General features: G+C 40.8%; 2 protein-coding genes and 1 non-coding gene across 5 annotated transcripts in view; 2 read left to right on the top strand and 1 right to left on the bottom strand.

Moving 5' to 3' along the window:
• Positions 1-10,393, bottom strand: part of LOC143278103 (lysM and putative peptidoglycan-binding domain-containing protein 1-like) — a 42,041-nt gene extending 31,648 nt beyond the window's left edge. For all 3 annotated transcript variants that reach the window (XM_076583134.1, XM_076583136.1, XM_076583135.1), the window contains exons 1-2: positions 10,104-10,393; positions 6,551-6,885 (exon numbers count right to left, since the gene is read on the bottom strand). In XM_076583134.1, the coding sequence (XP_076439249.1) occupies positions 6,551-6,885; positions 10,104-10,283 (515 nt within the window). In that variant the 5' untranslated portion in view covers positions 10,284-10,393. The remainder of the gene's footprint in view (positions 1-6,550; positions 6,886-10,103) is intronic.
• LOC143278168 (5S ribosomal RNA) lies at positions 1,887-2,008 on the top strand. The gene has a single exon (XR_013053853.1). It is a non-coding gene; the product is annotated as a 5S ribosomal RNA (ribosomal RNA).
• A 75-nt stretch (positions 10,394-10,468) lies between the features above and the next one.
• On the top strand, positions 10,469-23,503 carry LOC143278155 (transcription initiation factor IIA subunit 2-like). Its single transcript, XM_076583198.1, has 5 exons — positions 10,469-10,639; positions 12,308-12,412; positions 14,409-14,545; positions 16,007-20,872; positions 22,157-23,503. The coding sequence occupies exons 1-4, from the start codon at positions 10,568-10,570 to the stop codon at positions 16,017-16,019; spliced, it is 327 nt and encodes a 108-aa protein (XP_076439313.1). The 5' UTR covers positions 10,469-10,567; the 3' UTR covers positions 16,020-20,872; positions 22,157-23,503.
• Positions 23,504-25,104: the final 1,601 nt, after the last annotated feature.

Genomic DNA, 25,104 nt, shown 5'->3' with positions numbered 1-25,104 from the left:
TGTAGACATGCCCTTAGGGACAGGTCAGATTTGAACTGCCTTCACACAGTGTAGACATGCCCTTAGGGACGGTCAGATTTGACTGCCTTCACACAGTGTAGACATGCCCTTAAGGACAATCAGAGTTAACTGTCTTCACACAGTGTGGACATGCCCTTAGGGACGGTCAGATTTGACTGCCTTCATAGTTCATACAGTGTGGACATGCCCTTAGGGACAATAAGATTTGACTGCCTTCACACAGTGTAGACATGCCCTTAGGGACAATCAGATTTGACTGCCTTCACACAGTGTAGACATGCCCTTAGGGACAATCAGATTTGACTGCCTTCACACAGTGTAGACATGCCCTTAGGGACAATCAGATTTGACTGCCTTCATAGTTCATACAGTGTGGACATGCCCTTAGGGACAATAACATTTGACTGCCTTCACACAGTGTAGACATGCCCTTTGGGACAATCAGATTTGACTGCCTTCACACAGTGTGGACATGCCCTTAGGGACGGTCAGATTTGACTGCCTTCACATAGTGTAGACATGCCCTTAAGGACAATCAGAGTTAACTGTCTTCACACAGTGTGGACATGCCCTTAGGGACAATCAGATTTGACTGCCTTCATAGTTCATACAGTGTGGACATGCCCTTAGGGACAATCAGATTTGACTGCCTTCACACAGTGTGGACATGCCCTTAAGGACAATCAGATTTGACTGCCTTCACACAGTGTAGACATGCCCTTAGGGACAATCAGATTTGACTGCCTTCACACAGTGTGGACATGCCCTTAGGGACAATCAGATTTGACTGCCTTCATAGTTCATACAGTGTGGACATGCCCTTGCCGCCAATCAGAGTTAACTGCCTTCACACAGTGTAGACATGCCCTTAAGGACAATCAGATTTGACTGCCTTCACACAGTGTAGACATGCCCTTAGGGACAATCAGATTTGACTGCCTTCATAGTTCATACAGTGTGGACATGCCCTTGCCGACAATCAGATTTAACTGCCTTCATACAGTGTGTGAACATGCCCTTAGGGGCAATATGAATTAGATTTGACTGCCTTCATACAGTGTGAACATTCCCTTAGGAAAAACCAGCTGAATGATGATGATGGTGAAAATGACTGATGACGACAATCATACATCACTTCTTAGTATGTACAACACATGTTAGCTAGTTAATCAACAATGATGCCGCTCTCACAACAAAGATGACGACAATGGCCATGACAACACATGACAACCACCACAAAGAAAGAAAGATCAGCAACAGCTTGAAAACTAACCCAAGTCTCAGGCGTTTGTCAGTGGCTGTGTGTTATCATGCGCTGAGGCACTACGACAATCACTATGAATAACTCTTTCCATACGAACGGCGAAAGAGACGACGTTAACAGCGTTTCACCCCAATTACCATCATCAAAATATTGCAAGCGGAAGGCTCTTATACTGAAGAGGTGAATGTTGACAAAGAATATCACAATTCTGACGACGGAAGCTAAAGGTTGGGTCATTGAGACACCCACTGGACATCCGAGGGGTCTGTGTAGAGGAGAAGAGAGGACTGGCCGTACTGAGTGACATAACTAATTAGCTCTAAAAGATCCATGAATAAAAAGCATATTAAGTAGTATATATGTAAAAATATCATAATAAGTAACACAGTATATATATATATATATATATATATATATATATATATATATATATATATATATATATATATAACACAAAATCCTATAGAGAAGGATGAGGTTTCAAAACATTCAAAATCATCTGAAAATGTCATCAGCCCGGTTAGCTCAGTCGGTAGAGCATGGGACTCTTCACCCCAGGGTCGTGGGTTCGAGCCCCACATTGTGTGTTTCATTTTTTTTTGCCAACGGCCATACTACCACGTTGAAAACACCGGTTCTCGTCCGATCACCGCAGTTAAGCAACGTCGGGCCCGGTTAGTACTTGGATGGGTGACCGCCTAGGAACACCGGGTGCTGTTGGCATTCCTTTTAGAATTATTATTTATTTATTTATTTACTTAGTTATATACACTTATAGTTGACTTCATCAAGTTTTTGCGCCTCATACATATTAGTAGTAGTAGTAGTTTTTTTTTGGTTTTTTTTTTTTTTTATCTATTATTTATTCACCTTTAAAAAAAAAGAAAGAAGTATTTATCTATTATTTATTCACTTTTTTTTCTCAAGGCCCGACTAATTTTTATCTATTATTTATTCACCTTTAAAAAAAAATTTTTTTTAAATGTATTTATCTATTATTTATTCACTTTTTTTTCCCCCTCAAGGCCTGACTAAGTGCGTTGGGTTACGCTGCTGGTCAGGCATCTGCTTGGCAGATGTGGTGTAGCATATATCACTATATGGATTTGTCCGACACGCAGTGACGCCTCCTTGAGCTACTGAAACTGAAACTGAAACTGAAAATGTCAATCCATACTTTGTGGTCCACTGTAGATTGCTTACAACAAAAACCAAACCTAGTGAAACTGAAAGGCCTAGTGGCTGGAAGGGAATGGGAACACAACTGATCAGAACCACCAACTTGACTAAGTTCTAAGTCTATCCAGGATAAATGTAGAAATTCCAAGCTAAAACACTCAAATTAAACCTCTCTGTGTGTGTGTGTGTGTGTGTGTGTGTGTGTGTGTGTGTGTGTGTGTGTGTGTGTGTGTGTGTGTGTGTGTGTGTGTGTGTGTGTGTGTGTGTGTGACCTATTTTATTTCATCCATAATTAAATTCACATATTTGCATGTTAAAACTAAAATCATTTAAAACTGACTGATAGATCTGTCTCAGCATCTAGCTTTTTTTTTTTTTTATAACGTAAGGGGTAGGGTGGGGGTGGGGTGGGGTGGTTAAATACTTAAAATAAATATCTCGTATCAGATACACTGGAAGCATAAAATACGTGCATGACCAAGATGAAGACTGATATTAACAAAGTGACACCTTTCCACCGAGGAGAAAGACTGGCAACAACAGTGAGAAAGACAATCATGATCATCATGGCCAAGGGGGACAACAGCCTGGCACCGCATTACCCGCAATCTCTCACCACAACCACACACACCACCACAAATAACCTGCGTTGCAAAATTCATCAACCAAAGCCGCTTTATAAATACAAAGTGAAACTAAACAGAATTTTTTTCCCCTAACTATTTTATACGAGTATAAATAATCTGCTGAAACGAAGAAAGAGAGGGGTGGAGAATTGTACTTTCTCAAAATGCGAAATTTCATACAACTATGTTCATTCAATAAAGGGCGCTTGAAAATAATCATATGTCAGATTTCCCTGACAATGCAAAAACATAACTACATCAGATGGTGGTGGTTTTGTTTATTTGTTTGTTTTGGGGCAAGGGGGTTGAGGGGGAGTGGGGGTGGGGGGGGAGGGTGTTGTTGTTGTTGTTGTTGTTTTTTTGTTGTTGGTGGTGGTGGTTTTTTGGCTGTTTTTTTTTTTTTTTTTTTTTTTCATTTTTTGTGTTGTATTACAAACATGTAATGTTAATTAAAAAAAATAAAAATTAAAAAACACAGAAATTTTAGCGAACTACTTTGCATTAGGTCCAACAACTGAATCATTAACTTCTCGGAAACAATCTTATTTCATCTCCCCTATTAAGAAAGAAACATGAAGTTCCTAAAACAACAACAAACATTTCAACAGATCACATGTAACATACACAGTACACATGTATGCATGCATACATGTATAAGTACATTGATGGGGGTTGGGGCTCATCATGACTTACATGTATAGTACATGTGGGTATGAAAGTCATGAGACTCAACCCCTACCAACCATGACACTGCCCTATCATCCCCAGGCAAACATCACAGGTGTGTCAAGCCAACTGGCTTCCTGTTTGGCTACCATTAAGTTGATTAACCCTTTCACTGCCATGGTCGCATTTCGGCAACAGCTAGGTAAAGCACCCATGTCACTGAAATGCAACCCAGATGATGGGCCTTTTGTGCATTAAACCCAATGCTCTTAATTTTCAGTGGTAGGATTGGCCTTTTTTTTTCTACACATCACTTGGGGAATCCCCAGCTATTCTTAAGACACCATCTTTTCTGTGGTTTCTGCACAAGGTTAATTTGCACTCTAAACTGACTGGTGGTGAAAGGGTTAACTGACTGGTCTGGGGATCTGCTGTTGGTGTTACTGAGTCACCGGTGTGGTCATTAGCAGTCAGTCTGGAGATGCTCCATTACAAGCGAGTAGTTGCCAGGATACAATCACAGTATTCACACACACACACACACACACTGACAGTCACACCACACACACACACACACACCACACACATGTATACACAAACACATTTTTATGCATGCACTCACGTTCCCCTCCCACATACATTCACTGTCACTCTGTGTGTGTGTGTGTGTGTGTGTGTGTGTGTAAGTGTGTGTGTGTGTGTGTTCATTCTATAGTTTAGCAACTTTTCACTATCAGTGATATTAGATGATTGTGTGTGTGTATGTGTGTGTGTGTGTGTGTGTGTGTGTGTGTGTGTGTGTGTGTGTGTGTGTGTGTCTGTGTGTGTGTGTCTGTGTGTCGGTGTAGTATGTGTCTTTCACTCTCTTGTCTATGATGTGTGTCTGTGCGTACATTGCGTGTATGACTACAGTTGACATTTTTGTGTGCATTTGTACATGTATATATTATTATATACATGAGAGCCCGACAGGCCTTATTCAATCGCAAGACCACTTCACCCATTTCATTATCTGTGTTGTGATGAACCCTGGAGTTGCCGCTCAACCCTCAGAAAGTGTGTCAAGCCCGTTGCTGCTGACACTAACACTATCACACACTCCAAGCCACACACTGATAATGGATCTGTAGGGCAATGCTCTAATTCTACAACATGTACCACAAACAGAACTTGTGACCTGTGTTGTACTGTAATTTTTTGTATTGTGCTGTGTTGTGTTGTGTTGTGTTGTGTTGTGTGCTGCTGTGTTGTGTGCTGCTGTGCTGTGTGCTGCTGTGCTGTGCTGTATTCTATTCTAATTCGTATTGTATCAATATACTCCTTTGTCACAACATGTAGATTTTTCTCTGTGTGAAATTCAAACTGCTCTCCCCATGGAAAGTGTGGTGCTACAGTGAGAGCGCCACCTTTTTTTTCTTTCTTCTTTTTTTTCCCCTGCCTACCTGCAAGCGTAGTTGTTTTCCTACAGTATTAACAAAATTTTGCTAGGACCAACCCTTGGTCATCATAAGGTATTCATTTATATGTCATTTTTTGTTCCTGAAGATAAATCATGAAATTCCCTTAAAAAAAAAAAAAATGAAGATGTCATCTAATGAACTGGTAGTGGGGGTGGGAGGAAGTGTGTGTGTGGGGGGGGGGGGGGGGACAGAAGAAGAGCTGACAAACGGTTGTAGTCATCTCAAAAGAAAAAAAAAAGGCAGAGATATATATATACATCTACAGCATGCCTCTGACAGTGAAATCAAATTATACAAAATCTAGACTCTGAATATCACTAAAAACATAAGAAACAAAATGAAAGACAAGGATCAAACTTGTTCAGTTGTCTTTCAACAAGATCAACAGGAAAAACTCAAGTAACACTAAGACGTAAATTAAATTCAATGTTGTTGTTTTTTCCTTATTTTGTTCTTGTTTTGTTTTTTTGTTTGACTTTTTGTTTTTTAAGCAACCTGGAACTCTCCCCTGTGATAAAATAATGATGAGTAACACCATGACATTTCCAGAATAAACAGGTGAGTTCATTCTAAAAAGCATGAAAATCTTATATCAAATTAATAACCAATCCACTGATGCACCGCTACACAACTTTGTGCCATTCCACTGTAAATGTAATGTCCTATTTAGTATTCACTGACATTGTGATTGTAGCAACACACATTGAGCTTCCTTAGCTTCTTAGAGATCTATTACATTAGAACGATGATCCTTTCCAGTTAACTCTGTGGTCACACGTCCATGATCAACTACAGTCTGACGATAACAAAGGGAAGCATAAAGTGATAAACTAACCTAACGACAAACAGTTACCCCAAATGATAAGACAGTTAAGATAAATAGAGAAAAAAAATGAACAAAGAAAGAAGGAAAGAAATCTATCAATAAAAATCAACAGATACATATCAAAACTAGGTAGCCAAAAAAAAAAGTAACTTATCATCATTCAAAACTGAAACTGTAAAACACTGTAGCAAAACACCACTACCGCACCATTTCTCTCTCTCTCCCAAAGCACTGAAACAGCCAAGAAAATAAAACAGACTGACTGATCTGTAAGAGTGGACATGGAAAACAAAAGCTGAAGTCAAAGGCTACAACAGAAAATAAATCAATCGACACCACACAAATGAACAAAAAATTTATCAAAACGAGAGAAATAAACTCAACAAAGAGGAACTAACTAAATTAGGGAGGGGGAAACTATCGCACAAACAACAAAATTTCTATATAAAGGAAATCCCCCCCCCCAACCCCCACCCCCAAAAGGAGAAAAGAATAACGAGGTACTTACTCAGCATTTGTTTTCATTTTGGCAACGTCCGACTTGAGTTTGGCAATGTTGGAGTCGTATTTGTTGAGAATGTCCAAAGGGTTGTCTTTCTTGGTGCCCTCAGCCTCGCCCCCTTCCCCAGCCTGCCCATCACTGCTGGCCTCTTTGTCGGACGCAGAGCTGCTGTGCGACCCGTTGGAGACACTGGAGGTGGACCGGTCCCGCTCCGCAACCGTCACAATCAGTTCCGAGTCAGCAAAGTCCTCGTTGTCAGGGGTGAGGGGGATGAGGATGCACTCTCGCAAGAAGAGCATGTCGTTGTTCCACAGCTTGTTCTCTCTCTTCAGCACTTCCACCTGGTTGTTATTGCACAACACCATGAATCAATTAAATTCATTATATATATTATATATGAAAAAGGAGAGCAAAGACATTCAGTATTCCCAAGTGATAACCATATTATAATCGACCACAGCAATTCATAATAATATATCATAATGGAATAGAAAAACAAGACCTCATCTCTGTTGTACAGGTCAAGCTTTTCCGATTATTGCTGTTCTTTCTCTGTCTCTGGACCTTGCATTTGTTCGAAATTCCTCTCTCGCTTTGTCAGGCGACGGGTGCAATAGCTGAGTGGTTAAAGCATTGCACTTTCAATCTGAGGGTCCCGGATTCGAATCTCGGTAACAGCGCTTGGTGGGTAAAGGGTGGAGATTTTTCCAATCTCAGCATATGTGCAGACCTACTTGTGCCTGGACCCCCTTCCATGTATACACAAGCAGGAGATCAAATACGCATGTTAAAGATCCTTTAATCCATGTCAGCGTCCGGTGGGTTATGGAAACAAGAACATACCCAGCATGATGCACACCCCTGAAAATGGAGAATGGCTGCCTACATGGCGGGGTAAAAACAGTCATACATGTAAAAGCCCACTCGTGTCCATACGTGTGAACATGGGAGTTGCAGCCCACGAACGACGAAGAAGAAGCTTTGTCAGGTCTCCACACTCAACTCTTTCAAGTCTGGCCTTAAAACCCACCTCTTCCCATGATAGCCTCCCTCCCCTGCCTCTTCCTTGTCTTCAGTTTCTCCAGTTTTAGAGTTATGCATATGTGTGAATGATTGGTGCAAAAGTGCTTTGATTTGTCTCTGCCCAGGATTCAGCACTACATAATTTATACTAAATTATCAATACATGTACTATTATTATTATTATGGTGGACTGTGTTGTGTCCTTTACCTTTGATATCTGACCTTGAGTTTCAATAGGGGTCATGCTGCCATCACTACCAGTCACTCTGTCATCATGGCTACTCACTGCCATCACTACCAGTCACTGTCATGGCTAGTCACTGCCATCACTACCACTGTACCAGTCAATCTGTTATCATGGCTACTCACTGCCATCACTACCAGTCACTCTGTCATCATGGTTAGTCACTGTCATCACTGCCAGTCACTGTCATGGCTAGTCACTGCCATCACTACCAGTCAATCTGTCATCATGGCTAGTCACTGCCATCACTACCAGTCACTGTCATCATGGCTAGTCACTGCCATCACTACCAGTCAATCTGTTATCATGGCTACTCACTGCCATCACTACCAGTCACTCTGTCATCATGGTTAGTCACTGTCATCACTGCCAGTCACTGTCATCATGGGTAGTCACTGCCATCACTACCAGTCACTGTCATCATGGCTAGTCACTGCCATCACTACCAGTCAATCTGTCATCATGGCTACTCACTGCCATCACTACCAGTCACTGTCATGGCTAGTCACTGCCATCACTACCAGTCAATCTGTCATCATGGCTAGTCACTGCCATCACTGCCAGTCACTCTGTCATCATGGTTAGTCACTGTCATCACTGCCAGTCACTGTCATCATGGCTAGTCACTGCCATCACTACCAGTCACTGTCATCATGGCTAGTCACTGCTGGGTAAAAGTGGGTAAAAGAATTCAAACTTCAAGTGGCTGCAGTACTATAATGAAGATATGTGTATCACTAAATGTGTGTTACGTGTGCGTGCACATATGTATGTGTGTGAAATTAATCTAAATGTGAGTCTAAGGCAGTGTGTGATGTAGACAAACACACACAGCACACACACATACATATAGACATATATATGTGTATATATTATATATATATATATATATATAATTTGGATGAAAGAGTATTTATTTCTTGACATGGAATTGATTGGACTCACCAGAACCATGAGAGGACTCTCTGATATCCCTGACTCACCACATTCTGTTTGGAGCAACATTGCTTGTGCTTGCGAAGAAAATTCCAATGTTTAAGTCGTAAAAGTACTACAGACACACATGCCCCCCCCCCCCCCCAGCCCCTCCACAAAGTATGCAATATACATCACATTAATAAAGAGGCTAGAGGGCTATGGTATCTGTGGCAATGTATTAAACTGGATCAAGAGTTTCCTGCTAGACAGGAAACAGAGGGTAAAAGTCATCGGATCTTTATCGGACTGGAAAGACGTGACCAGTGGCGTACCTCAACAAAAGACATGAATACAGCATGAGACTACATGGAAAGAAAGAACGTGTAAAACTAAACTCATCTGAAGTAGAGAGACACCTTGGAGTCCAAATCGACAGCCAACTACAATTCATGAAACACACAGAAACACAAGTCAACAAAGCCAACAGATTACTTGGCCTCATATGCAGATCATATGTTCATTTGGACAAGGACTCAATGAGATCCTTATTCATCGCATTAGAAAGACCGCACCTTGAGTTCACGAACTGTGCTTGGGGGCCATATTATGAAAAAGACAAGAACCAAATCGAAAATGTACTACATAAGGCTACAAAGTGTATTCCTGGACTACATAACATGGACTATGAGAAGAGGCTGAAAATCACTGGTATCCCCAGCATGAGCTATAGAAGAATAAGAGGCAATTTAATTGAGATATACAAGTATACCCATGGACTGTACAAGTGTGCCTCTCCTTTCGTACTAAATCCAAATGGACCCACCAAGGGTCACAGTTACAAACTCAAGAAACAGTTCTGCAGCACGAGTCTCCGACAAAACTTTTTCACGATCAGAGCAGTGGACACCTGGAACAACTTGGACGACAATGTGGTAAATGCAAAAACACTCAATAGCTTAAAAAATATGATAGACCATGTCTTCAAAGATCACATGTTCTGCAGAGACCTTCGCCATCCCCTCCGAACCACCCAAGTCGTGCCCGCTGCCACCAACAACTCAGTTACAGACTCGGCTGAAGCTTAGATACCGTCAAAAGATCGTTTTAGAATTAGCTCCACAGTTAGGTAGCTTAGCTCTGATCAAAAGATCAGCAAAAGGTCTTGCGGCGTAAGTTTTTAAGCTGGAATACTATACTATACTATACTACAACTAACAAAAATTATGAACGGAAGGTTGACATCAGCTGATCAGGATGTCCTCTCATTCTCGTTTTCTTTTTGTCCTCGAATACTGTGACCATGTTCCAAACATTCACTGATTCATCTATTGAATTCAACTGTTGTCTTCAAACTTTAACTGAAAGACATCTTACCGTCACATGATATTTCAAAGATAGGCCCATGAGCGTATCGCCCTTGCACACAATATGTTTGATGTATTTGCTGGATTTGTGTTGTGATGTTTTCGCATTGGTCACAGTCGTTCCGTATCCAGACTGAGTCCTCACGAATTTCCCCAGCGTTTCACGTTCGTGACCACCACCATGCGCCATAATGGTAAAGGAAACACACTACATCAACGCACGACGGACAACTGGTTAGCTGTGTCTGCAGTCGTTGCTTGAAAGCAAAGTAAAATCCTTCACTCGTGAAAGGATGTCGATCACGAAAATAGCTAAATTGTGCCAGGGGACGTCACTAGCATCCGGTCACAGTATCCTTGTCAACTTCCGGTGAAAGTTCGTGTGCGAGATTGCGCAGATTGCGTGTGGAGAATCAGCATCCGAAATTCTGTTGCTTTTAGTAGTGAAGGAGGATCAAAAGGGACCACACAACAATGAGTTATCAGTTGTACAGAAATACGACCCTTGGTCACACGTTGCAAGAGAGTCTTGATGAATTGATTCAGGTACCTCATGTGTATCATTCGTTGTATTGACTCCAGTAATGTCTTCTCATGCTTTTGCCGTCCAAGCTTGTCACGTCACTTTTGGGTTTGCCATAATCAGCCATGAGTGTCTTCACTTTCTACACGTGCGCATATGTTTAGTGAATAAAACAGTTAGTGAATATGCGTTAAATGATCCACCAACTATGCATGTTTAAGGCGGTGTGGATTAAACAGCATATTGACAAACCTATAGTATATATATTTTTCTGACAATAGATCCACATTTTTACCCCTCAAGGCGGAATAAGTTGTGTTCATAACAAGGTGTGGACGTTCATTTCGTCATCACACAGAGGAATAGAGGGGAAGAAAAATGGATATTACAATTTTTCTTCAGTCTGTACACGATTGTGCACAAGCTTCAACCATTAGACGACCCTCATTTAGTTAAAAGTTACTGACGAGCCAGTTTTGGTTGGTACAGTATGCTGGGTATGTTTATCAGTTTGTGTTTCCACTGAGCATTTACATGTATGATTAATATTATGATTTACAATGAGCTTTAACATGTGAACTTGATCTTCTGCAAGCAAAGAATATACATACACAAAATCTGATCATGTTCAGGCACTAAAAGGTCTACATATTGGAGATTGGAAAAATGTCCATCTTTCACTCATTAGGTGTGCCAAGACTAGGGATCATATTCTAAACCTTCTAAACCTTAGGCAAGAATCCAGCACCATTCACTGATTCACTCAGCCTCTATAGTTCAGAACATCTACACATTGTCATTGTCACCAGTCTTATTACCATGAGACAACAGAGTTTTAAATTTAACTTGTAAAGTGCAACAGTCAGTGAATCAGTGAGAAATCAGTTAGGATTACTAACATTTACTTGAAATAGTTGAATACACAGAAAGGAAGAAAAGTAATACCCAGTTCGCTGTGTTCCCAGATTCACAGTTATAGAAAAATAATCATGAATGCCATCCTGGTTTCTGTGAAAAAGTGTTATCATGCACATAGATTTCTGATCAAGTGCATGTGTTGTGAGTTTTGCACTATCGCCTGAAACAGTATAGGGTTTCATTCTTTAAGTTTAACCCCCCCCCCTCCTCTCTCTCTCTCTCTCTTTGTCTCTTTTTTTTAAGAGTTCTCCCATGTAATTTTGCTGGGTGGATTTCATGATGTAGGTGGTGGTTCTTGTTTTGCTGTTTTGTATATTTTAAGTATTACTCAGAACTTTAAAATTACTGACATAGTGTATTCAAGAATAGAGCAGCCCTGATAACATCACTCATCACTCATAGTTTACTGTTCTCTGGGTTCAAGTGTCTCAGAATTGGATCCTGTTTTTCAAAGTACTGTTGAAATCTTTTCTGTCATTCCAGCCTTTGATAAGGGTCCCCAGGTTTCCCAGTTGATATATTTCCCTTCTTAGCAACATGTCTACCTTTCTACATCAGTACATATTCCATGGGAATGATTTTAAGGTGGTTCAAATTTATCTCCATCTGTTAGGTGTTTTGAAGACTTTACATGCTGGGCAAGTGTATTGCACACAATACAATACAATACCATACTGTACTATTACTTACTATACAATACAATAATACAATATAACACAACACAACACAACACAGCTCAGCACAAGTGAACAAGAGGAGGCACTGTGTTTCAGATGGGACAGATCTCCCCCCAGCTGGCTCTGAAGGTCCTGCTGCAGTTTGACAAAGCCATCAACACGGCTCTGTCCCAGCGGGTCAAGTCCAAGGTCACCTTCAAGGTGAGGCAGACACAGTAGTGGTGGCCAGAAAAAGGGTCTGTTGCAGGGTAAGGTAAGGTACACACAGAACAAGGTCTGTTGCAGGGTAAGGTAAGGTACACACAGAACAAGGTCTCTTGCAGGGTAAGGTAAGGTAAACACAGAACAAGGTCTGTTGCAGGGTAAGGTAAGGTAAACACAGAAAAAGGTCTGTTGCAGGGTAAGGTAAGGTACACACAGAACAAGGTCTGTTGCAGGGTAAGGTAAGGTACACACAGAACAAGGTCTCTTGCAGGGTAAGGTAATGTACACACAGAACAAGGTCTCTTGCAGGGTAAGGTAATGTACACACAGAACAAGGTCTCTTGCAGGGTAAGGTAAACACAGAACAAGGTCTCTTGCAGGGTAAGGTAAACACAGAACAAGGTCTCTTGCAGGGTAAGGTACACACAGAACAAGGTCTGTTGCAGGGCACACTGAACACTTAGCCAGTTCCATGATAAAGTGTGTATTTCAAGTGGTAAATGAAGGATTTCGCTGGTGTGTGACTTTGCAGGGCACACTGAACACTTAGCCAGTTCCATGATAAAGTGTGTATTTCAAGTGGTAAATGAAGGATTTCGCTGGTGTGTGACTTTGCAGGGCACACTGAACACTTAGCCAGTTCCTTGATAAAGTGTGTATTTCAAGTGGTAAACGAAGGATTTCACTGATGTGTGACTTTGCAGGGCACACTGAACACTTAGCCAGTTCTACGATAAAGTGTGTATTTCAAGTGGTAAACGAAGGATTTCACTGGTGTGTGACTTTGCAGGGCACACTGAACACTTAGCCAGTTCCATGATAAAGTGTGTATTTCAAGTGGTAAACGAAGGATTTCCCTGGTGTGTAACTTTGCAGGGCACACTGAACACTTAGCCAGTTCTACGATAAAGTATGTATTTCAAGTGGTAAATGAAGGATTTCGCTGGTGTGTGACTTTGCAGGGCACACTGAACACTTAGCCAGTTCCATGATAAAGTGTGTATTTCAAGTGGTAAACGAAGGATTTCACTGGTGTGTGACTTTGCAGGGCACACTGAACACTTAGCCAGTTCCATGATAAAGTGTGTATTTCAAGTGGTAAACGAAGGATTTCCCTGGTGTGTAACTTTGCAGGGCACACTGAACACTTAGCCAGTTCTACGATAAAGTGTGTATTTCAAGTGGTAAATGAAGGATTTCGCTGGTGTGTGACTTTGCAGGGCACACTGAACACTTAGCCAGTTCCATGATAAAGTGTGTATTTCAAGTGGTAAACGAAGGATTTCACTGGTGTGTGACTTTGCAGGGCACACTGAACACTTAGCCAGTTCTACGATAAAGTGTGTATTTCAAGTGGTAAACGAAGGATTTCGCTGGTGTGTGACTTTGCAGGGCACACTGAACACTTAGCCAGTTCCATGATAAAGTGTGTATTTCAAGTGGTAAATGAAGGATTTCGCTGTGTGTGACTTTGCAGGGCACACTGAACACTTAGCCAGTTCCATGATAAAGTGTGTATTTCAAGTGGTAAACGAAGGATTTCACTGGTGTGTGACTTTGCAGGGCACACTGAACACTTAGCCAGTTCTACGATAAAGTGTGTATTTCAAGTGGTAAACGAAGGATTTCGCTGGTGTGTGACTTTGCAGGGCACACTGAACACTTAGCCAGTTTTACGATAAAGTGTGTGTTTCAAGTGGTAAACGAAGGATTTCGCTGGTGTGTAACTTTGCAGGGCACACTGAACACTTAGCCAGTTCTACGATAAAGTGCGTGTTTCAAGTGGTAAATGAAGGATTTCGCTGGTGTGTAACTTTGCAGGGCACACTGAACACTTAGCCAGTTCTACGATAAAGTGTGTATTTCAAGTGGTAAACGAAGGATTTCGCTGGTGTGTGACTTTGCAGGGCACACTGAACACTTAGCCAGTTTTACGATAAAGTGTGTGTTTCAAGTGGTAAACGAAGGATTTCGCTGGTGTGTGACTTTGCAGGGAAAACTGAACACTTACCGATTCTGCGACAACGTGTGGACCTTTGTCCTCAACAACGTGGAATTCCGGGAGGCGCCAGCTGCTGAGCTGGCCACCGTGGAGAAAGTGAAGATTGTGGCCTGCGATGGGAAGAGCGAGTGAGTCAAGTTTGGTTTGGTTTCATTTGTGAAGGCTTCCTGTCATTTGGGTTGAACCGCAAAATCATGCTTTTATTCAAGACTGGCATCGCCTCTTTAATCCTGAACAACCCACACAGAACACATGGACAATACAGAACAAACACATGGTTGCCTCAGTTAAAGAGGCTATGCCAGTCTTGAATAAAAGCTTATTTTTGTTTGCACATTTCTTCTGTCTTTGCTGCTGTGTGCACATGTCAGATGGTCGGTATAAAGATAGGCCTGGCGCTTCCTTTTTTCAGGAAGTGTCTGGGTTTGTTCCAATGTACCTTTTATTTGCTTGTGTGCTGGCTGAGTCGGTAGCGTAAGCAGCACTGACTTGAAGTTGTGTACCTTGTGTAATGGAGAGAGTTACCACTCTTTACTATCTGTATACCTGTTTTATTGTTGTTTATCTCCTGTTATTGGGCTGAACAGCAAAATCATGGCTCGGTTACCTGTTTTGTTGTTGCTTATCTCCCGTCATTGGGCTGACCAGCAAAATCATGGCTCGGTTACCTGTTGTTGTTTATCTCCCGTCATTGGGCTGAACAGCAAAATCATGGCTCAGTTACCTGTTTTGTTGTTGCTTATCTCCTGTTATTGGGCTGAACAGCAAAATCATGGCTCGGTTACCTGTTTTGTTGTTGTTTATCTCCCGTCATTGGGCTGAACAGCAAAATCATGGCTCGGTTACCTGTTTTATTGGAAATGAACAAGCAATTAGGCATGGAGATGAAATGATTAACAAATAGTAAAGAGTGGTAACTCTCTCCATTCACAAGGCACACAACTTCAAGTCAGTGCTGCCTACGCTACCAATTCAGCTAGCACACAGGTAAATAAAAGGTACACTGGAACAAACCTACACACTTCCTTAAAAAAAAGGAAGCGCCAGGCCTGTCCTTATACCGATCATCTAACATGTGCACACAGCAGCAAAGACCGAAGAAATGTGCAAACACAAATAAGCTTTTGTTCAAGACTGGCATAGCCTCTTTAATCCTGAACAAGCCACACAGAACACATGGACAATACAGAACAAACACATGGTTGCCTCAGTTAAAGAGGCTATGTCAGTCTTGAATAAAAGCTTATTTGTTTAAAATTTCTGAAAACATTCTAAGCAATGAATAATCATTCAAAATCTTTTCAGTGACTAATGAAATATTGGAAGAAAAGTCATCAGTTACATGTGTGTGTGTGTGTGTGGCTGTGTGTGTGTGTGTGTGTGTGTGTGTGCATTCCATAATTAAATGTGTAAATCATTGGAATGAAAGCTTTTTCAGTGGAAAATTATATTGTCTTTTTTTTTTCTTTTTCTTTTTTTGTCTTTTTTTTGTGTGTGTACATTCCATAAAGAAATGTGTAAATCATTGAAATGAGAGCTTTAGTGGTGGAAAATAAAATTGTGTCTTTTTCCCCCCCTTTTTTTTTCAGGAATAAATCCTGAGAGGGAGGAAGGCTTCCAGTCTCTGATCCTTGTTTTGTTCCACGGTGGTCTTGACGGAGGAGGCGCGCTGCAACACGGATCTACCTGGGTGTTTTTTTCTTGACCGGAGTGTTTGGTTCTGATCGTTTTCCTCCCTCCCTCCCCTCTCCTCCTCCTCCTTGTTTAATTGGAAAACAAACACACACAAAAAAATCAAACAAACAACAACAACAACAAAAAATTGATAATAAACTAAGGGAGTGGCGTGTCATCAACATGTACTGATATAGTGTATGTGTATGCATGTGTGTCTGAGTGAGAGTTTGCCTCTGTGTGTGTGTGTGAGAGAGAGAGAGAGTGAGGAAGAGTGAGAAAGATTTTATTGCAGATATTGTTTCCGGTAGTATGGAGTAAGAAAGTTTTTAGTGGCAAATATTGTTTTCGGTAGTGGACTTTCATAGCTGTGCTTGGCAAGTGTTTTCTTACATCAGTGGGTGCAGTCTGAAGTCAGGCAACAGAGTAACAAGAAAAGGAAGAAAGAGGGGGGGAAAGGGTGCCCGACTTTACATCTGTTCTTGGGGCTAGAGGTCAGGCGTTGTAGGGGAAGGAAGAGCCTAATGTCATCATGGTCTATTTCAATGATGATACTTAACATGACTATGAGCAGTCTGCTGTCGGGAGCTAAAATTGGGTGCAGTGTTTTTCACATGCCTGGAACGACAAGGCAAGACAAACAAGTAGTTTGTTGTAAATCTGTCTTGTGTATAACCTGTCTGGATAGCACTGCCTTTCTTTCTCTTTCTCTGTTGATAACGTGTCACAAGTTGGAACAGTAACGGTGTGCTGCGATTTTGAATCGATTCGGCGTGTAATTTATTGCAACAGAAAAGAGAAAGCAAGAGTTGTAATCTAGTCAAGGCAGACACGGATCCTTGCTAACACAGTGCTTTATCATTAACAAGGACAGTTTAGACCTTGCAAGACATGTTTTCTCTGGGAACTTCTCTTCTTCTTCCTCTTTTAAAAAAAAAAAAAAATTTTTTATTTTTTAAGTGAAAATGATCTGGGCCAGGAGTAGAGGGCCCAGAATGTCAGCGAATCGATTGCGATCGCGCCTTAATTTTAGCACAATTCCCCAATCGAGCTACATAATTATGTGACTTGGTTAGAGACATAATTTGACAACAAACAAGAACGCCAGAGAATCGACAGACAGGCAGAAAATTAAAAAAAACTTAGCCGTATGAAGAGCACAGGAACAGGAGTCATGATGGCTGCCGGAAAAAGAGGGCACTAACCAGCGGGACAAAGGGGAGGTTACCTACTTCCGGGAGGTTATCGGCCGTAGTTTCGTGTTCTCCGCGTAGGCGGATAGTAGTTTGCACAGGACAGGAATGTCAGACCCCTGCCGGAGTCTGCACTAGTTAGGTCACGGTTAAGTATGTTATTTAAACGTAATTTTAGATAGAAAATTTCCTATTACTATCAGATCCGCACTGACGGTTTCTATCAGTTTCTGTCTATGGATCATCAGTGAAGTACTGTCAACTTGACGAGATTGGATGAGTTTACAGATCAGGATGTCAGTGAAGTGCTGTCACCTCGATGAGATTAGACAGAACTTTTAGGTCGTGATGTCAGTCACTATTCTATGATTTGGATTTCTTCCTTGTGGGACTGACTGCATTATTGATGACCAGCCCGATGAGTGACACCATTGATGGGCACACAAACAGTAGTGACTGCCTTTCAGACTCTTGTCACACTGCTAGCGTTTCACTAAGGTACAGCAGTCGGGGGGAGGTAATCTCTTTTTTTCTTTTTCTTTTTTTTTAAAGACCTGAGATGTATACAAAGGGTTTTGGGAGGAAGGCCACACTTTACAAACAGTTGCCCAGGTAGGCGTGTTGAAAACCTGGTCAGTTTTGAAACGAGTGATGGGAGATGAGGAGGGTGGGTGGCCCCGCTCTCTCTCTCTCTCTCTCTCTTCCCTCCCATACTGGTCGCCTGCGTCCTCTTTGAGTCGCTGTCTTGTCTTATTCTTGTGTACATACCAAGTCTCAGTCTCAGAGTTGTTTTTTTTTTTTCTTTTTGTTTTAAAAAGTTCTCCCAACAATTCCTGCTTTAATTGAATTCAAATTTTGGAAGGTTCCCCCCCCTTCTCCTCCCTCGACCCTCCCCCATCCCACCCCCAACAGCTCCCTGCCTGTGTGGATGTGTTATCTGACCTTTGTAGGTCGACTTTTTTCTCTGTGTGTGTGTGTGTGTGTGTGTGTGTGTGTGTGTGTGTGAACATGTACCCTTCAGTCATGAGTTAATGGATTGTGAATTTCTTTGGAATAAGGTCTTGCTTGGCTGAAACGACAGTCAGTCTCAGTTTGGTCCATAAGTCGAAAGGCCGGCGATGGGGTTGTGAGGTGGTAAAACGATGGGGTGGGGGGGGGATGTTTTCATCAATTTCTGGCTTTGACTTTGGTGTAAATTGACGTGTGTGGAATGTCAGTCAGGTGTTGTAATGTTGTGAGATTGTTGATCAGAAGGATCAGGACTGCAATCTTTCTTTTGTTTGCTTTTTTGTTCTTGTTTGTGGGATTTGTTGATGTGCTGGTTTTTTGGTGCTGGTTTTTGGTGTGAGTGTATATCTATCACTGTATTTGCACTGTTTTTTTTACTGTTTTCCTTTAATCTGACAGGGTGAAAATGTGTGTGGTATTATTTGTGTGGGTGCAGATACTGAAATGTCCTTGATGAAGAACAAGTTTTCTTCAGTTTCTCTGTCTCTTCTGTCTGTTCCCAGCTGGACTGTCCTCAAATAAAGTGGTCTACTTCCACAGATTATTTATTTGTTAATTGAGTTCATAACCAGCATAGTAAATTATCTCAATATATTTACCTGCCTATTATATTAGTCATTTACAGCTTAGCCTTTTGTGAAGGACTCTTAACTAAAACTAGGAGGCAAGACTGCACTGGCTCTTAGTTGCTGCAGCCTTGGGGGCTAGTTGGCCTTTGGGAACCATCCCAACGCTGACTGTCCTAAAACCCTCTTGACTAGTAGAGTGGGGATTAACTTAGGCAAGACATTCTCCACTGTAATCAAATGCTAGCCCAGATAGTTGGGACAGCAGTTGCCTCCTCTGCAGTTCCAATGGTCATCATCAGACACGATTGACTACCATACATAAATTATGTATAAATATTTTTTTCTTTACATAATAAAAGGATTGTTAACAGCAGCACATTTCAATCTTTGAACCCTATAAAAGGAGTGAATAAATGGATAAATAAACAAATGAATATAGTCAATCAACATGCTTTCAATCTTTGGACTGGACCTTTTTTTTATCTGTATAGGAATGATTCAGGACGACAGATTTTGCTTTTAAATATAACTTTTGGTCACAGCAGAATATTTTTCACAGAAACCAGTTTTATGAATTTTTTTCCACCGCATATTAATGGGGGTTTTTTTTCAGTCTGTTTTTAGCTTTAACAGTCTCGGTGAAATGAGGCAGTCAAAGAATTTTCCTTGAGGGTAATGCCCTCAAACTGTCTTGATGCTACTGATGTTAATGTTATTTGCATTGCACTCAATCTAGAGAGAAAACCATTTACAGAGACCCAGGCTTTTTTGACACACAACCAACAGACCTGGAGGAATCTGGATAACGTTTCTTCCATGCGGCGCCTCAGTGACTCTCCAAAGAGTTAATGGAAGAGAAGCGATTTGTTGATATCATTGCCATTCAACAAAAATGCTGACATTGTTGTGCTGGTGTCGTTATAATGTGGGCTACAATGATCACTTTTCCTGTGATTGCTCCCGTCATTCTGGTGATGACAAGTCTGCTGTAGATAGGTACTGTCGCTGCTCAACTGAATGACTGTGCAAATCTGTTTGCTGCCATTTAAATGCCTCACTCATTACTGCTCTGTGCAAGTCTGTTTGGTGCCATTCAAGTGCCTCACCCATTCTGTAGTTTTTGGAAGAACAGGACAACATTTTGGTCACTCTCAGAATGAAGAAATAAGGGCAGAAAATCTTGTGTGCTACTGATTCACCTGTCTGGGTCTTTAACTCTCTCCATACGAACGGCGAAAGAGACGATGTTAACAGTGTTTCAACCTAGTTACCATCATCAAAATATTGCAAGCGGAAGGCTCTTATACTGAAGAGGTGAATGTTGACAAAGAATACCACAATTCTGATGACGGAAGCTAAAGGTTGGGTCATTCAGACACCCACTGGACATCCAAGGGTCTGTGTAGAGGAGAAGAGAGGACTGGCCGTACTGAGTGAGTTAAGCCTGCGAAGTTGAAAGCATGAAAGTGAAAAGCTAAACTGAAACTGAAAGGTGTCAGTTCTTGTCTGTATATATACTGATATATCTTTTTTTTTTCCCTCTCATACTCACACTGACTTAGAAAGATGCGTACGTTCCATTGCTTAGACTTACTCAAATCCTACTTCCTATTTCATTCATTTCCTTTTTTTCCCTTAGGAAAAAAAAAATCCAAATTTAATTTACTTTTTTTTTTTATTGGGAAGAAAAATAAAAGATTTGTGTTTTGGGGGGACAAATGTTTCTTTTATTCAGTGTTTGTCATTCACTTTTTAGCATACATATATTGGTACCAAAGTTTTTCTTATTTAGTGTTTCACATTCACCCCAAGGACTGAACCCATAGGAAAGGCACCCGGAGGATGTAATCAGTGGTAAGTTCATGCCATACATACTTGCAGCAGATGTTCAGTTTGGTTTAGACTGACTTTTTGTTATCTTTAGATGTTCAGGTTAGTTTTGACTGACTTTTTGTTATCTTTAGATGTTCAGTTTAGTTTTGACTGACTTTTTGTTATCTTTAGATGTTCAGTTTAGTTTTGACTGACTTTTTGTTATCTTAACCCTTTCGCTGCCAGGAAAATAAGATTTAAGTGAAATCTATTTGCCAGGGTTTTTTCACAAAAAACGGGTATAAATTTACAAAAAATTCTGTGCTCTTTGTTATTGGAGAAAGACCCATAAAAGTATATATTTTCTGAAAGGGAAATGAATAAAGAATACAAAACACATGATGTTTTCCCATTTTATGCATTTTAAGTGACATGCTGTTGTTTTGAAATCAGTGTTTTGTTTTTTGTCACATTTTCAACTTGTTCATTACAAACATTAGTCTGGTAATTTGCACAAAAATATCATTTTCTGGACAAATGGATATCTGCACACACAAAATCATAATAGAACAACCACAATATAAAAAAACTGAAAAAGAAATAGATGCATTGTGACTTCTGCAAGTGATAATATGGATGTGAGGCCACGCCCCCTCAGTCTCCACCCCCCTCCTCTTCACCCCTCTCACACAGTCACTTCATCAGACCGCGTTGGCTGAGTGCCAAGAAAATAGCTCATACGGTGCCCTGCTAAAAATTCGTCTGCTAGAGTTGAACAGCCTGCATCACTCACTGATAGTTGTATCTTGGCCACTCTCTTGATTGCTCCCTTTATTTTCTATCAAATCGTCCTATAAATGTTCACCACTGTCTTCTCCTTCGAATTTATGCTCCAATTCTTTCTGAGCATTAGCTAAAGAAAGTAATCTTGGTTGATTTAGTTCGCCACGAGCGCATGTCTTGAGCACGGAGTCAGTCCGACATTTTGTTGAGCGAGCGAGGAGAGGAGCCAGGCAAAAACTGCGGCCAGTAACCCAACCAAAACGTTCAAATAAAGGACTGCCTTATGACGCAGATGGTGTTTCTAGCTATGAATAGAATCCAGAAAGATTCCCCAAGCTAAAGCTACCAGCATTTTTGTCAACGAACTGAATGCAAAGCAGGGAAAAGTCCGAATATTTCGATGACGAGTTATCTCGTCATGCAGGCAGCGAAGCATACATGCTTGCCATGACGAGTTATCTCGTCATGCAGGCAGCCTAGGGGTTAAGATTTTCAGTTTAGTTTTGACGGACGTTTTGTTATCTTTAGACGTTCAGTTTAGTTTTGACTGACTTTTTGTTATCTTTAGATGTTCAGTTTTAGTTTTTTACGGACTTTTTGTTATCTTTAGATGTTCAGTTTTAGTTTTGATGGACTTTTTGTTATCTTTAGATGTTCAGTTTTAGTTTTGACTGACTTTTTGTTATCTTTAGATGTTCAGTTTTAGTTTTGACTGACTTTTTGTTATCTTTAGATGTTCAGATTTAGTTTTGACTGACTTTTTGTTATCTTTAGATGTTCAGTTTAGTTTGACGGACTTTTTGTTATCGTTCACTCCCCAGCATTGCTGGAGGGGAACTGGGAAGTTTCCATTGCTTCTGTTGCCTGTGAACAGGATGCAGAAGTGTATCATATATTCATTCAAAATTGAGGGAGGGGGTCAGCAGAGAGAAGTAAAAGATGAAAAATGCAATCAAAATGGCAGTGGTAAAGGCACAGTACTCTGATTGTACCAAAAAAAAAAAAAAAAAAAAAAGAAAGAAAAGAACATTCCTTCTGATTGAGACTGCATTGATGCATAAAGTGAAGACAGTACCTATCTATTTTATTTTGGCTGAGATTTTAAGTTTTTTCGCACACTCATCAAACTTGTACACTTTCTGCAGATTTTGAGTGTCTGAATTATTTGTGGTTTGTTTCTATGTGGGTGTGCATGTGCGGGTGTTTGCATGTGTTGTGCATGTTTGGTCTTTGGGGGGGTGTGTGTGTGTGTGTGTGTGTGAGTGTCTATATACAGCTTTCAGTGTAGTTATTGTTTGTACATATTTTGGGTGTTGGGACCTCATGCTTTAACTCTATATGTCGCTGCTTTTTAGTGCCCCTTTCTTCCTTTTTCACGTTCCTTGTCAGTACCCATGTGCAAAATGAACATTTCAATCACTGTCCTTCAATGCATTTGTGAATGTGTGCTTGTATGCACATTCGGCTTATTGTGAATATTCTGCGCAAGTCTTCATATATTCATTCTTCTCTTTTTTCTTTTTTTTTTCTTTTCTTTTGAAAATGTTGGTATGGTCTGTTATGACCAGCATGTAGTAGACTTTTCTGTTTCTCACTAAAAGTCTAATCAATGTATCAACTAGGTCTAGAACAAATTGCTTCTTTGCTACAGCTTGTATAAATTTTCTTGTGACAAGTTTATGGGTTATTTTTTTTTTTATATGTGCATTTGTGTTCTTTGTGAACATCTTACATCTTTAAGAGGGGTCTTGAGACACCAAGTTAATAGTTTTCAAACAGAAATTATTGTGTTTCTTTGGTGACTGAGAACGAATCTTATCAAGGTGCATTTGGGATTGTGCTGTAGCGTATGCAGTTCATTTGATAAACACACATACACCTGTACTCCCAAGATGATATGGTCACTGTGTGTGTGTGTGTGTGTGTGTGTGAGCATGCATACGTGTGCATGCAAATGTGTTTCTGTCACTTGGAAACAATTTAAGGTGTCTGTCCATGTTGTGTTTTTTGCCAGTTTTATTGACCAATAAAATTATTTGAAAAATTGTTCACAGTGTGTGTGTGTGTGTGTGGTGTATCATTTTGTGTAACTCGCTTTACACAACAGATTTCTCAGTGTGAAAGTCAGACTGCTTCTCAAGGGAGAGCATATCATCACAGTGCGGTGACACAATTTTTGACTCACTTGTGTAAACAAAGCGAGTATGTTTTAACCCGGTGTTCGGTTGTCTGTGTGTCCGTGTGTCTGTGTGTCCGTGGTAAACTTTAACATTGACATTTTCTCTGCAAATACTTTGTCAGTTGACACCAAATTTGGCATAAAAATAGGAAAAATTCAGTTCTTTCCAGTCATCTTGTTTAAAAAAAATATTGCACCTCTGGGATGGGCACAAAAATTTTTTAAAAAGCCTAATTATATGCAAAGTGCATTTACTGTTATATTTATATTTTTTGTATTCTCTAAACTTGGCACTTTGACCTCTTATTCTGACACAACAAAAAGAGGAGTCATTATTATCATTTTTTGTTCAAACAGGAACTTCTTTTACTAAGCATGGAATTTTTATTTATTTTGCAAACGTTTTGGTGCAGATAGTAAAAAAGGGAAATTACTCTGTAATTAATGCTAGGGGACTTAATTTATCACAAGTGAGTCTTGAAGGCCTTGCCTCTCTTGTTCTTTCTTCTTGCTGTCTGCTTCAGAGATGAGATTTTTCCATAAATATACAGAAATCAGTAAATCAGAGTCCCAGGCGTCGTTCCTGGGATTCATGTAAATCCCCATTTATCCTAATATAACTTTTTACTGCTTGGATACAACTTAAATAGGCCTGTATCATAAAGTATATTTGAAGATGGTATTTTTCTTGGCTGCGATGGTACTGAAAAATTACTTCCATGTGGAAATGATTCAGTCCTTCAACATTATTCTCCTTGTCAGGTGACCGTTTGCTGGAAATACAATCCAAAAGCCATCCTAAAATAAAATTTAAAAAAATTTAAACGAACAATTCTGTGTTCTGGTCTCAACAGCAGTCTGGACTTAAAATTTTGGAAGAGGATTATAATTCCAACCCCCCCCCCCCCCCCCCCCCTCCCCAAAGGGGAGCATGTCGATACTCCCCTGTGTCAATACTCCCCCATGTCGATACTCCCCCGTGTCAATACTCCCCCAGCCGTGTCGATACTCCCCTGTGTCAATACTCCCCCATGTCAATACTCCCCCGTGTCAATACTCCCTGTGTCAATACTCCCCCGTGTCAATACTCCCCCAGCCGTGTCGATACTCCCCGTGTCAATACTCCCCCGTGTCGATACTCCCTGTGTCAATACTCCCCCGTGTCAATACTCCCCCAGCCGTGTCGATACTCCCCGTGTCAATACTCCCCCGTGTCGATACTCCCCCGGCCGTGTCGATACTCCCCCGGCCGTGTCGATACTCCCCGTGTCAATACTCCCCCGCACATGTGTATGTGTGTGTGTGTGTTGTTGCTGTTGTTGTCTTCTTCTTTTTCTTCAGTTTAGCGTCTTTTAACCACAAGTGTTATTTGACAAAGACACTTGGGGGAAAAAGACGGCTACTGGTGAGGGAAAAGTAACTGTTCACGCATGTGAGTGAGTGAGTGTGTGTGTGTGTGTGAGTGTTAA

This window comes from Babylonia areolata, chromosome 35 (assembly GCF_041734735.1).
Source record: "Babylonia areolata isolate BAREFJ2019XMU chromosome 35, ASM4173473v1, whole genome shotgun sequence".
NCBI lineage: Eukaryota > Metazoa > Mollusca > Gastropoda > Neogastropoda > Buccinidae > Babylonia > Babylonia areolata.
The sequence above is the reverse complement of the archived record's forward strand: the minus strand, read 5'-3'. Positions and strand labels throughout refer to the sequence as shown.